We start from the raw sequence: 13,250 nt of genomic DNA on the forward strand, positions 1-13,250 counted from the left end.
TGTAAGCATAATGTTGCATAAAAGGTGTGAATTATTAGAAATATCTGCTGCACAAAGTGGAATGTACCCTCCGAAAATATTCTTTCAAATAACTATGAGTTGTGTCTGTAATTAAAAAAAAAAAAGGGAGGCTTTGAGAATAATTTCTTCATGTCAGAGAATGAGAGGTTGAAGAAGACATGGGCAAACAGAAAGTTTGTGCCAAACATAGATGCTCAGTGTCTGCTACTTAATCAAAAGGTGGCAGTATTCTTATATATTTTGGGATTATTATTCAGGTAATGAAATAGCTGAAGGGCTGCTAAGACCTGACAGAGTTTAGCTATCCAAATAAAGAAAAGAAAATTATGCCATCTAAACAGCAGTAAGCATATGAGAAAAAATGGTACAATGTCATGTTTTGAGTAAATCATGTCAGAAAGTTGAGATACTGAAAAATAAATCAGAATGAGGAAAACATAAAAGATGCAAGACTATTACTATTTTAGTGAGATGAAATCCTCGAAAAGACTTAGTAATGCATTATCAATTAAAACAGCTACATCCTCAACTGTAAGTTAGATCTTTAGACCAAAGAAGCTTGCTGGGTGTCCCACAGCAGCTGAACTATATAAACCCTCTTAATTCTAAATCTGATCTAAGCATGGAAGGGTGTACTTTACTTTATGGAGCTACAGAAATAATGGTAAACAAACATATTTCACAAGTACTTAAGTAGAAGAAGAAGAAGAAGAGAGTGATTTGTAGAGGGAGTAAATGACAACTGATCTCAGTTTGCAACAGTTGATACAGACACATTAAGATACAATCTTTCCAAATACAGAAGAAATATTCTTCTTGCAGTAGAGACAGTCCAATTTATGCCAAGTACTAAGTATGGTCGGTGGACTGGAAGGATGAACTTGTTCAAAACTGGGCTCCACACTCAGGCTTTAAACTAGTTTGCTGTTCATTCACATTAAGATGTGGCTTTAGCTGTCTGAGGAAAAAATATCAGGGATTGCTTGAAGAGTGTCCACATCATGCTACAAAGAAAACAAATATTTATGAATAAGTCTGCATTTCACATAGCTAATAAATATCTTAATTAGCCACATACAAACAGATGTAATGTTTGCAATGAAACATTGCAAAATCTTATGATATGCAGCTATGATTCAGTATGTTGTAAGCATTTGTACGGGATGAAGCAACAAGAGGATTATTACTGTTCAATAAAAGAACAAATTATAATGGGTCAGAGGACTGCAGCTTAACAAAAAGAGTACTGATTACTTTGCATGTTCAAAGTACTGTCATGTTTTATGTCAACACAAATAGATAATAAACTATCTGCCAAACTGCAGAATGAAGAATATAGTTGATAGCCCAAACAAGTGCAATGGCTGAAAACTTCTACATTCCATTCGGTGCAGTGCTGTGGAGCAGCTAACAGCTAATACAACAATGATGAATTTGGCAAAACACAATTTGATTATTACAGATACAATTACTATCTATCTCAACAGAAATACTGTGCCCCATTAAGATTCACCAGAAAGGTCAGTCCACATGATTCAAAGACCACCTTAATGAATTATACTCCTAGGATATGTGTGCACATGTTTGGAGTCAATACATAAGGATACGAATCCATTGCATACAGTGTTTTAATACAGCACTGGGACCTCCATTATATCTAATAGAGTACACAAATAGTTTCTAGTAGCATGATTTAATTGTGCAGTACCCAGATCTATTGCTCTCTCTCCCTCTCTCTCTATCTCCCCTTTTGTTGTTCTTTTTCTTCCCAAGATAATAAAGGAATTTTTCAAGATAATGCAGGTCTCAAACCAAATTATCTAAATTCCACTGCTGTTGTATGGAAAGTGAAAGAAAAATCCACGTGGTATTAACAAATGGACTTATTCAATGCTTACATGTAAAACACATAAAAATTGTAAAGTAGTTACCATTTCGACAACTTCCACCTCAGCTTCTATCCTAAGATGATATAAAAACATCTTAAGATCTTTCTTCATTTGAATTGAATTGTCTTCCATTTGTGCCACTGTGAAGATGCGCATTTTGCAGTTTTTCCATGTGCGGTGTTGTTTAAGAAGGAATGGTAGTAGCATCAGAAGGCCACCATCATGCACAATCCACCATATATCAATGTTTCCAACAACCTGAAATCATAAATATCATCATCTGATACATTGGTTCAGCTATTTTGAACAATAGGGCACTGGTATTGCAAAACACCCTTTCCACAAATTTATCAATTTATGTCAACACTGATATTGTTTACTTGACATACACTATGTGATCAAAAGTATCCAGCAAAAGTGTTCTATAGGATTCAGGTCAGGACTGTGTGCAGGACAGTCCATTACAGGGATGTTATTTTCTTGTGAACACTCCGTCACAGTCCGTGCATTGTGAACAGGTGCTCAATCGTGTTGAAAGATGCAATCGCCACCCCGAATTGCTCTTCCACAGTGTGAAGCAAGAAGGTGCTTAAAACATCAATGTTGGCCTGTGCTGTGATAGTGCCACGCAAAACAGCAAGGGCTACAAGCCCCTTCCATGACAAACACGACCACACCAAAACGCCATCGCCTCCGAATTTTACGGTTGGCACTACACACGCTGGCAGATCACGTGCACTGGGCATTCGCTATATCCAACCTTGCCATCAGATCGCCACATTGTGTACCGTGATCCGTCACTCCACACAACATTTTTCCACTGTTCAATCGTCCAATATTTGCGCTCCTTACACCATGTGAGGTGTCGTTTGGCATTTACCGGCATAATGTGTGGCTTATGAGCCGCTCGACCATGAAATCCATGTTTTCTCACCTCCCACCAAACTGTCATAGCACTTACAGTAGATCCTGTGTGATGGTCTGGATAGATGTCTGCCTATTAAACATTTTGACCCTCTTCAACTGTTGGCAGTCTCTGTCAGTGAACAGACGAGGCCAGCCTGTACATTTTTGTGCTGTATATTATCCCTTCACATTTCCAGTTCACTATCACATTGGAAACAGTGGACCTAGGGATGTTTAGGAATGTGGAAATCTCACGTACAGACATATGATGCAATCACCTGACCATGTTTGAAGTCCATGAGTTCCATGGAGAACCCCATTCTGCTCTCTCACAAGGTCTAATGACTACTGAGGTCGCTGATATGGAGTACCTGGCAGTAGGTGGCAGCACAATGCACCTATATGTTTTTGGGGGAGTCCGGATACTTTTGATCACATAGTGCACGAACTTTACAGACCGGGTGTGTAAAGCATCTGACATTAGATTAACACAGAGAAATACTTCAGATCAAGATTAAGTTGGAAATCTGCATTGTATAAATGTTAATCCAAGATTATATCATCAAGAAGTATGATCAATTTCGAATAGTGAAAATTCATAGAACAGAGTTTGGTTCAAATGTGTCAGTTTAGAATGTAGTGTCTGGCATTGGAAACCAACATTTTTGTTTTGTGTAAATACAAACTGAAATAATAAAGAAGTTATTATTAACACATACAACAAATATGTGAAGTTTGAAATACATTTCTTAGTTTGTAAGGTTAGGTTAAGGAAATTAAAGAGTACAGATAATGACTGAGCTCATAATAATTCTTGGAGATGTCGCGTAAGATATGTATAGTTTAAAGACATGATACAGACATTGAATGGCATAGTAAGAAAGGAAACTTTGAAATATTTGCCATGAACAGTTAATTATGTTTATTTTGACAGCAGCCGAGATTGATTTAATATCTTTTATAAATGTGCTTTCTCAGCTCGAGTAGAAGTAATTATGAAATGTATACTAATTTTTTAACTATTGAACACGTGCATAAACTGCTATGACAACTGCACATGTATTGATGAATGAATAATAAGCAAGCATAAGTAAGACATTTAGAAAAAGTTTTTTGGGCTCATTCATATAATTGTTTCAGTGGCTCACAGGCTGCATTCTGGCAGACAGTGCAGATGGTCTCGAGTTCAAACCCACATCAGTTCTCAGAACTTTTCTCCATTTGATACTACTTTTTCTACTGTATTGATCACAAAAACAATTATAACAACAATGTGTTTTGAAACTATACTAGTCTTTGTTTTCCAAGCTTTCTGTGTTATGTGATGGGCAGAATTTTGTGTGCTTATGTGATGTGAATCGTTTTCTTTCATGTACTCTACAGATGTCTTTTTATTCTGATGTGTCTACTGACAACAACAAAAGACAAACCCATTTTTTAAATTAAATGAAAAATCTTTTAAGCTGAGGTTTCGCTTGAACAAAAATACTGTGCAGCAGTTAGGACTAAGGTTGAGAGCACAGAACACTAAGAGAGTATACCAAGCAAAAGATACAAGCCACTCATCCAATGCACATGCTACTTTAAAAATTAAGATTTTTTGCCACAGGAAGCTTTCAAATGTTGGTTGGCAATTTGTTTAGAACATATGTAGCAACACTTGCAGAGAGGTCCACAAGGTATCAGCTTGCATTACATCACTGAAGAAAGAATTCATCAAAATGCCAAAGGGAGAAAAGACATGGAAAAAACAGTGTGATTTTTATCAAGTACTGGTAGCATGCTTTCCTGGTGATTTAGGTAGTATTGACTATACCCATATCCCCATGTAATCTCCTGGTTGTGAAAGTGCAGAGATATTTGGGAATTGTCAAAGATAGTTTACATTCAATGTACAAACAGCCTGAGGTACTAAGCTTAAGCAGAGCATATTAAATGTGCACAAGACACTGTATATAACTTCACGATAAAAATATGTTTATGAAGAAATTCCAGTAACAAAGGAAAATTAAGCTAGCACAAGTCACAATGCAATGAGTGTGGAACTTATTAATAATGAAATAATCCAGGATGGAATAATGGCAATATTATGAAAAGGATAGACTGGAACTCACTGTATAGTGGAGATGCTGAGTTGCAGACAGGCACAAGAAGAAGACTGCTAAACAAGTGAGCTTTAGACCGAAAGGCCTTATGGCTGAAAGCTTACTTGTTTAGTAGTTTTTTTGTTGTGCCTCATTGTGACTTAATATCTCTGCTATATGGTGGGTAGCACTTATTAATGCTGTATTTACATAAAAATAATTATGTCTTTTTCTTACTGGCCATAGTAACTTCATCGATTTTTTAAAATTCGGTTAGGTCTTTATGGTGGCCCAATACAAGTTCTAGCAACAATTTTTATTTATTAATTTTTTATTTGTCAATAACTTTGAAGACCACTCCTTTTTCTGTTTACTTTCCTCAATCTTCATAACACAATGCATTCAATTATAAATACTGTGTATCTTTGATGTACTATTAATGTTTGTGTTCAAAGAGTGATGATTGTGTCAACAGCCAATTTCATTGGTGTAGCTTAACATGTTTCATGTTGACTTAAATCAACATGAATCTCCTTCAGAGGATCCAAGTTCAGTGTTGTAAAACATGACATAGTCCTCAACAGATGTAAGTTTCTGAAGTTATGTAAAAAATGACCTCCAGTCAGCGATGTTTACATAATCGGTCCAGAGAACTCTACATTATTTTTAATGTATGAGTATGAACCAAAAATAAAGGAATATCCCCCAAATAAATTAATGACAAAAATCATAGTCTCTTCAGAGCAGTACTGCTAGTATTTGCTAGGTTCTTTACAAATAATTCTCTGCATGCCCCTGTTGCCCCCCCCCCCCCCCCCCCCCATTTCATAGTCTGAGTAATAATAATAAAAATTTTATTTTCATTCAGCTGATAACAGCAATAGACGAAGTCAAGAGCATATATTTCTACATAAACTACTATATAAATGTAAATTGGTTTACATAAAATAGGTACACATTAGAACACAGTATTTTCACCTTCAAAAAATTCATCAATGGTGTAAAACAGATTGTTCACTAGTAGCTTGTATAATTTAGCTTTAAAAATATTTGCAGGCAGTTCATTAAAGTCAGCACTCAGTCTGTTAAACATCCTTAGTCCAAGAACTAGGTAGGAGTTCTTTGATTTTGATAATCTATGATATAGCACGTTTATTGTTGTTCTGTTTCTAGTATTACGGCTATGAATATCACTTCTCAAAACAAAATTAGAGACATTGTTTCTAATGTACAATAAAACATTGCAGATGAATAAGTTTAAAACTGTAACACACTGCAATTTAATAAACAGAGGTTTACAATGTTGTGTTTTATCAGAATCCGTTATTATTCTTATTACTTTCTTCTGTAAAAGTAAAATGTCATTTACATGACAGCTACTACCACACAGTAAGTTTCCATAAGAGATGATGCTTTGTAAGAAGGCAAAATATGATGATCTCACATAGTCATTGGGAACATGTCTTTAAATTTCTAATTAGATAAACAACTCTTGAAAGCCTAGTCAATATATTTTTAATGTGTGGTTCCAATGTCAATTTATTGTCAATAGTAACACCTAAAAATTTGACAGTTTCTAATTCTTGGTAGTTAGGAATCTCTTTGAGGCTAAAGTAAAGTGTCTGGGTTTAAGAAGCCATTAGCTTTGAACCATAACGAGGACTGAAAAGGGATATTTTCGGTCAGTGTTTTCAGTGTACCTAGATCAGAACTTTTATGTAGAAAAGTTGTGTCATCAGCATACAATATTGTGTGAGAATTTATGAATAAGGGCAGGTCATTAATCATTAGTATAAACAGTGAAGGTCCAAGCACTGACCGTTGAGGCACTCCATCCTAACATTAACCAAATTTGATTTCTCCCTACCAATGCACACAACTTGTTGACGGTTCTCTAGAAAACACCTGAACACATTTATAATGTTGTCATCAAAACCACAGTAAACTAACTTATTCAGCACTGTGTCATGTTCTACCCAGTCAAAGGCCCTGCTCAGGTCACAAAATGTAGCCTTGGTATAGTCCATTGCATCCATTGTGGATTTACCGTTCCTAAATCCAAACTGTTTATCACTAATTACATTTACTTTACCCAAGTAGGCACTAACTTGCTCATAAATAATTGTTTCTAAAATTTTCGAAAAAACTGGCGTTATGGATATAGGTCTGTAACTACCGTAGCGGGACAGTTCTTTTCCCCTTTTTTATATAAGGGCACAACTCTAGAAAGTTTAAGTATGTTGGGGAACTTACTTTCAACTAGGCATTTGTTAACACAAAAAGTTAGCGGATGAGCTTGGGTACAAAGTATTGGATGACTACACACTACTTAGTTGCTATTGCAGGATTTTAAGTTTCTAGGTAGTTTTTCTACTTTGTTTCTCAGCAATTAGAACATTCATTACTTAATGAAGAATGCATGCAGTAATTGGATAGGTAATTGATACAAACATGAACTTCAGAACACAGAAGGAAAAATGATAACAATCCACTTAAGCTCATGAATTAGTAAGAAATGTTCTCACTAATGTTGTAGTAATTTAAATAATAAAACCATGACTTCAGAATAAAAAAGCAGACGTGTTAATGAACAGTTAAGTGCCCCCAGTACTTATGAGTCACTTTTACAGAAGTTCCACTTTTACAGAAGTTCCACAAAACCAATGGTATGGATGGATCTATTGATCAAATTCTAATGGATAACACAGTCACAGCCTGTATTTTATATGAATGTCAACCTCACACTAAAAGTGAAGTAAAAGAAGGTAAAGCTCTCCTCAAACCAAAGGCTGGTTTGAACACCACAGTGCTTCAGCAGACATGGCACTGTTGGGCATGGTATGCCATTGCTTCCATTTAACCTATGGACAACCTGTTCCAGACAGTTAGAGAAGGAACTACAGAGTAATGTGGGCTCAGGTCCACAGTATGCTTGGTGTTTATCACGTTAACAGATTATTTTCAGAGGTGAAAAATGTTGTAAGTGACAGAAAAAATCCTAGGACCAACTTGGAACTGAACCCCAGATTCTCGTATGTGTAGTCTGACACTTATCCCCTGAGCCACATAGCAATTTACATACACAATAATAACGATAATAATATGTCTCAGGAATCAACCAGGGAGGTGTCCTTGTGGCCCTGGAATAATGGGAGTGCAATGTGTCATTGCTAGCTATGGGCAACATTAATTTATTGGATTAAGCACAACAGGATCGAACTAGCCTCTTCCACTCCACCATAGAACAAATGGAATTGGGGAGAGACTCACAGAACTTTGCAAGACTGATATAATTCTGAAATCAATGACCTTCACACACTTTCTCACAAAACAGAAAACTTGGATGACCCCAGACCCCACTCTTGGTGAGTTCCAAATAGATCCAGTGGCGGACACAGAAAATCCTCAAGATGAGGGCACTGAAGATATCTTGAGCTACCATTACTTTAACCAAAATAAAAAATAATTGAGTCACATGCAAAGCTTAAAAAAGTTTTATTTAAACTAATTATACACATGTAGAAGACAATGCCATTTTATGATACAAAAAAGTTACAATTGTGGTTCTCTTCCTTTTATGATGAATTCAATGCACTTGTTCTTCCTGGCAAACTGGTTAATTACATCATCAATAACACAGTCAATGTCAAGATAAGTGTTCAACAGAGCTAAGCCATTAAGTCGATCCTCTTTCATTGTCGATCTCAGCCATGTCTTTGTACGCCACATTGTTGAAAAACTTCTTTCTAATGTTCAAATAACTTACGGGTTTGTTGCTGGGTGACATCGGCGAACACCGCCGATATTTCGACAGGAGCGCACCCTGCCATTCTCAAGGCACAAATGCAAGGAAGAAAAAATGTGCAAGCAAATTTAATACCTCGGTTCACAGAGGAGAAACAAGGAAGACACCACACACAGAACAATTGTCAACACAACCAAAGATAACCTACATCAGAAATATTGATAGTTACTATTAATCAACAGGTGAGGTAGCACTAATTCTGTCCCTCTGTTTTCTGATGAGAGACAGAGCCGGATTCCAAGCAGCATTTAAACAAAATCCACCATCTCTGTTAATAAGGTTGCTTGATAATCTGATTTCAACAGCTTCCTTAATAACACTATCCCAATAGCTGGACGTGCAAGCCAGAATCTCCGTGTTGTTGTACTCCATAGGATGACCGGTGTCAAGGCAATGTTCTTCAATAGCGGATTTGCTCAGCTGTTGTAAGCGTGTGTGACGCTTATGTTCAATACACCAGTCTTCTACAGTCCTGATTGTCTGACCAATATATGACACCACAACTGCAAGGAATACGATAGACCCCAGCCTTGCGCAAACCAAGATCATCTTTTACGGATGCCAACAGGGCCTTAATCTTAGAAGGTGGTCAAAAAACACATTTCACATCATATTTCCACAAAATACGGCCAACCCTGTTGGAAATGCTCCTGCGTAAGGCAAAAATGCCGTAGACTTAGGTGCCACTTCGTTGCTATTGTCACTCACCCATTGCACAGAAGGCTGATGGCGCAACGCATGTTTGATCTGCCTCTCACTAAAACCATTCTGACGAAAGGGGACTTCGAGATGTGCTAGCTCAGCTGCCAAACTTTCAGGGTCTGAGATAACGTGGGCCCTGTGAACCAAGGTGCGAAGTACTCCTTCACGCTGAGCTGGATGGTGACAACTATCAGCTTGCAGATACAAGTCAGTGTGGGTGGGCTTCCTATAAACAGAATGTCCCAACGTACCATCAGTCTTCCTTTTGACCAACACATCAAGGAAGGGAAGGCATCCATTCTTTTCCACTTCCATAGTGAACTGAATATTCGGGTGGATTGAATTCAGATGTTCCAAAAACCAGTTTAAATTCTCACGAAGTGGCACCTAAGTCTACGGCATTTTTGCCTTACGCAGGAGCATTTCCAACAGGGTTGGCTGTATTTTGTGGAAATATGATGTGAAATGTGTTTTTCGACCACCTTCTAAGATTAAGGCCCTGTTGGCATCTGTAAAAGATGATCTTGGTTTGCGTAAGGCTGGCGTCTATCGTATTCCGTGCAGTTGTGGCGTCATATATTGGTCAGACAACCAGGACTGTAGAAGACCGGTGTATTGAACATAAGCATCACACATGCTTACAACAGCCGAGCAAATCCGCTATTGAAGAACATTGCCTTGACACCAGTCATCCTATGGAATACAACAACACGGAGATTCTGGCTTGCACGTCCAGCTATTGGGATAGTGTTATTAAGGAAGCTGTTGAAATCAGACTATCAAGCAACCTTATTAACAGAGATGGTGGATTTTGTTTAAATGCTGCTTGGAATCCGGCTCTGTCTCTCATCAAAAAACAGAGGGACAGAATTAGTGCTATCTCACCTGTTGATTAATAGTAACTATCGATATTTCTGATGTTGGCTATCTTTGGTTGTGTTGACAATTGTTCTGTGTGTGATGTCTTCCTTGTTTCTCCTCTGTGAACCGAGGTATTAAATTTGCTTGCACATTTTTTCTTCCTAGCATTTGTGCCTTGAGAATGGCAGGGTGTGCTCCTGTCGAAATATCGGCGGTGTTCGACGACGTCACCCGGCAGCAAACCCGTAAGTTATTTGAACATTCGATTCGCCGGGAAAAGTTAAGGTCTCAACTTCTTTCTACTATAGCACTAGATGCAGGTATACAAGCAAATATTTTGTGCAGTGTGTGAAAAGTAGGATAGTCAGATCTAGGATAAACAGACAGTGCTTGCATAACAGAATCATGATCATTAAGGGCGTTTATGCCCGTTTGCTTGTATTGAAGAATCTCTCCCATTAAAATACGATGACGTGTACGCGAATGATACATAGGAAAGTACAACTGCTCAATAACTCAATTCAGTCAAGTTGACTGACAAAAGAAATGAACGAATAATGTGTGGGCTGAATGGCGGGGGCGGCGCAGGTGGCAATGCAGGCGGCGCTACAAGGGGGGGTGGTCCCCCCCCCCCCCCCCCCCCCCAAATATGTATCTGCCACTGACTAGATCATCTGGCTATAATAAAGGAATAATAATCGGAGATCCAGAACCCCAAAGCTCTGAGAAACGTAACCTTAACTCAGATCACTATCTCTAAAAGATCAAGGTTACACTTCTTCCAAGGGACACAAGGAGTGCCCAAAGGAGAAACTTAACAGGTTGGCACAAAGAGGCTCAGATATAGTGAAGAGTTCACCCAGAAGCTGGGGTGCCAAGAGCCAGGTAATTGTAGTTCATGCTGCTAACAATACATCCACACCAACAAATCTGAATAGAGACCCACGGTGGACATTTGAATGTCCAGCAAGTGCCAAACAGCTTGTGTGACAGAAATTAACTCACAGAAGAATGAAGATAGCTGAAAAGTCTACACTTCAAAGGCACCAATGGTAAAGTTGAGAACAATAATAAGGGTAATTGTCATATCCTGGTAAATAATTTCGAGTTCTTCATCAACTGTGAGGCTCTAAAATCAGTTTTCAACTGTGAAAACAGCAAAACTATTCATCTAGATTCAGCACTTCCTACACAAGAAGAACTTAAACATATCAATTTACTAAAGAACGAAAAGGTACTGGGTAAAATTGGAAAGAATGCAGGGAACAAGGCTGCTGATAAACTAACTGCAATATTTGGCAATAATGAATGATAGAATGGACATAACAATAATGATGCCATCTCTCTTCTTTTAATAACCTGCATGATTCTTTTCAAAGTGCTTCAGACTAGCACAGGAAAACAGTTGCAGTAATAGATGGATGAATACAAAAGAGGGTTCAGGAAAGGATGTTGGAAGTCAGGCAAAGGGATGGACTTTCATTTTGACATTTAAACTGCATACCTGATAAAGTGATCTGCAAGTGGCAAAAAAGAATGAGTGAGAAAGGTGCTGTAAAAGGGAGTCACTCTTTCACTATAGAAATATGAATTTGACAGTTGACTGCCTGGCCCTTGAAGGTGACCTCGCAGCATCTTTTTATTCGCTAAACCCAGTTTCAGAACAAAATAAATCAAATGAAGACACAGGCAGCAGAGGCAGTATTCTAAATCTGCTTTGAGAAAACTGCATTTGTTACAAACACCAAGTCACCACCCAGAGTACTAGAGGTACAGGAAGGAGAAATTATATTGACATGGAATTTTACGATATTGAGGAGCATGGGTAGTGCTGAACACATCCAAGAAAGAAGCCTTCGCATCATGTATCAGAAAAATGGAAATAGAATATCAACTAACTAAAAGTGTTTATAAGAAGAAGTCAATAACAGTTAACACCAAGATACAACATTATTGCACAGTAACATGGCCTAAGGCCTCATATGCAGCAGAATCCCTTTCTATGAACAGGAAATGTCTGATCAAGAAATGAGAAAAAAATGAAAGTCAGATCTTGAAGAAAGTCATAGACCAGAACAAAGAAAATAGTGAATTCAGGAAATGACACAGACATGAACTCTACACACATTCACAGAAACCATTCATAGGAAGAAGAATTTTTTATGTCCACACTACCCATATGAGTCCTACAAGATTAAGTAATCAGGTCTTTTGTTACTTTCTCAATAAGACGACCAAGAAGGCATGGTTTACAGGGGTAAAAAAGGCTTTCAAGAAGTATGGATTAATCTTGCAGGATATCCACAAATGTGTTCCAGTCAAGAATAAACTCCAAGAGCACCATTGTTTCTAAGAAAAGTCAAAACTAAAAACTGACAAAACTTGAACTAAAGCTGGGAAGGTAAAACACACGAAAAGAATGCAAGAATATGAAGCCAAAGTTAAAGCTCACATATAAGGAAAAGGGGAAGTGCAGTTGAAACTGCATGGCCTGGAGATGGCCAATTTCAAAATAATAATGACAATAATAATAATAATAATAATAATAATAAATTTATATAAACAAGTAGGTAATAAAAATCTTCACATTGATAAAGGTTAACACTGATTTATGTTACAGTGTCACTGTTAACAAAATTATTTGCATCATAATACAAGGTGTACATAAAGTCCGGGAACACTTTCAATTATTTCTTGCACAAGAACCAAACATTGTACAGATATCATACGTATGTCATTTTGAAGAGAAACCCTGAAAGTTTTTTTTTCTCTATACCACCACAGCATAGTTTGATAATTTGCCAATAGCCAGTGCTAGTCGCAAACATGATGACTTCAGGTGCAGAGTAAGCTTTCTCTGTGTTAGAGTTCGACAAAAACAAGTGTGCAACAGCTGATCAACGGATGTTTAGAACCAAGTAGGGTAAGAAGACACCAACAGGGAAGGCCATTTACCACTGGCACAATTTTCGTTACAATGGA

The 13,250-nt window shown here is 37.6% G+C and overlaps 1 protein-coding gene across 1 annotated transcript in view; it reads right to left on the reverse strand.

The window, feature by feature from the left end:
• The window catches only part of LOC126484987 (solute carrier family 12 member 6), a 201,732-nt gene that overhangs the window by 56,207 nt on the left and 132,275 nt on the right, over positions 1 to 13,250 (reverse strand). The window contains exon 15 of the mRNA XM_050108593.1: positions 1,953 to 2,168. Coding sequence (XP_049964550.1) covers positions 1,953 to 2,168 — 216 coding nt within the window. The remainder of the gene's footprint in view (positions 1 to 1,952; positions 2,169 to 13,250) is intronic.

The sequence above is a fragment of the Schistocerca serialis genome, chromosome 6 (assembly GCF_023864345.2).
Source record: "Schistocerca serialis cubense isolate TAMUIC-IGC-003099 chromosome 6, iqSchSeri2.2, whole genome shotgun sequence".
In the NCBI taxonomy this organism is placed as follows: Eukaryota; Metazoa; Arthropoda; class Insecta; order Orthoptera; family Acrididae; genus Schistocerca; species Schistocerca serialis.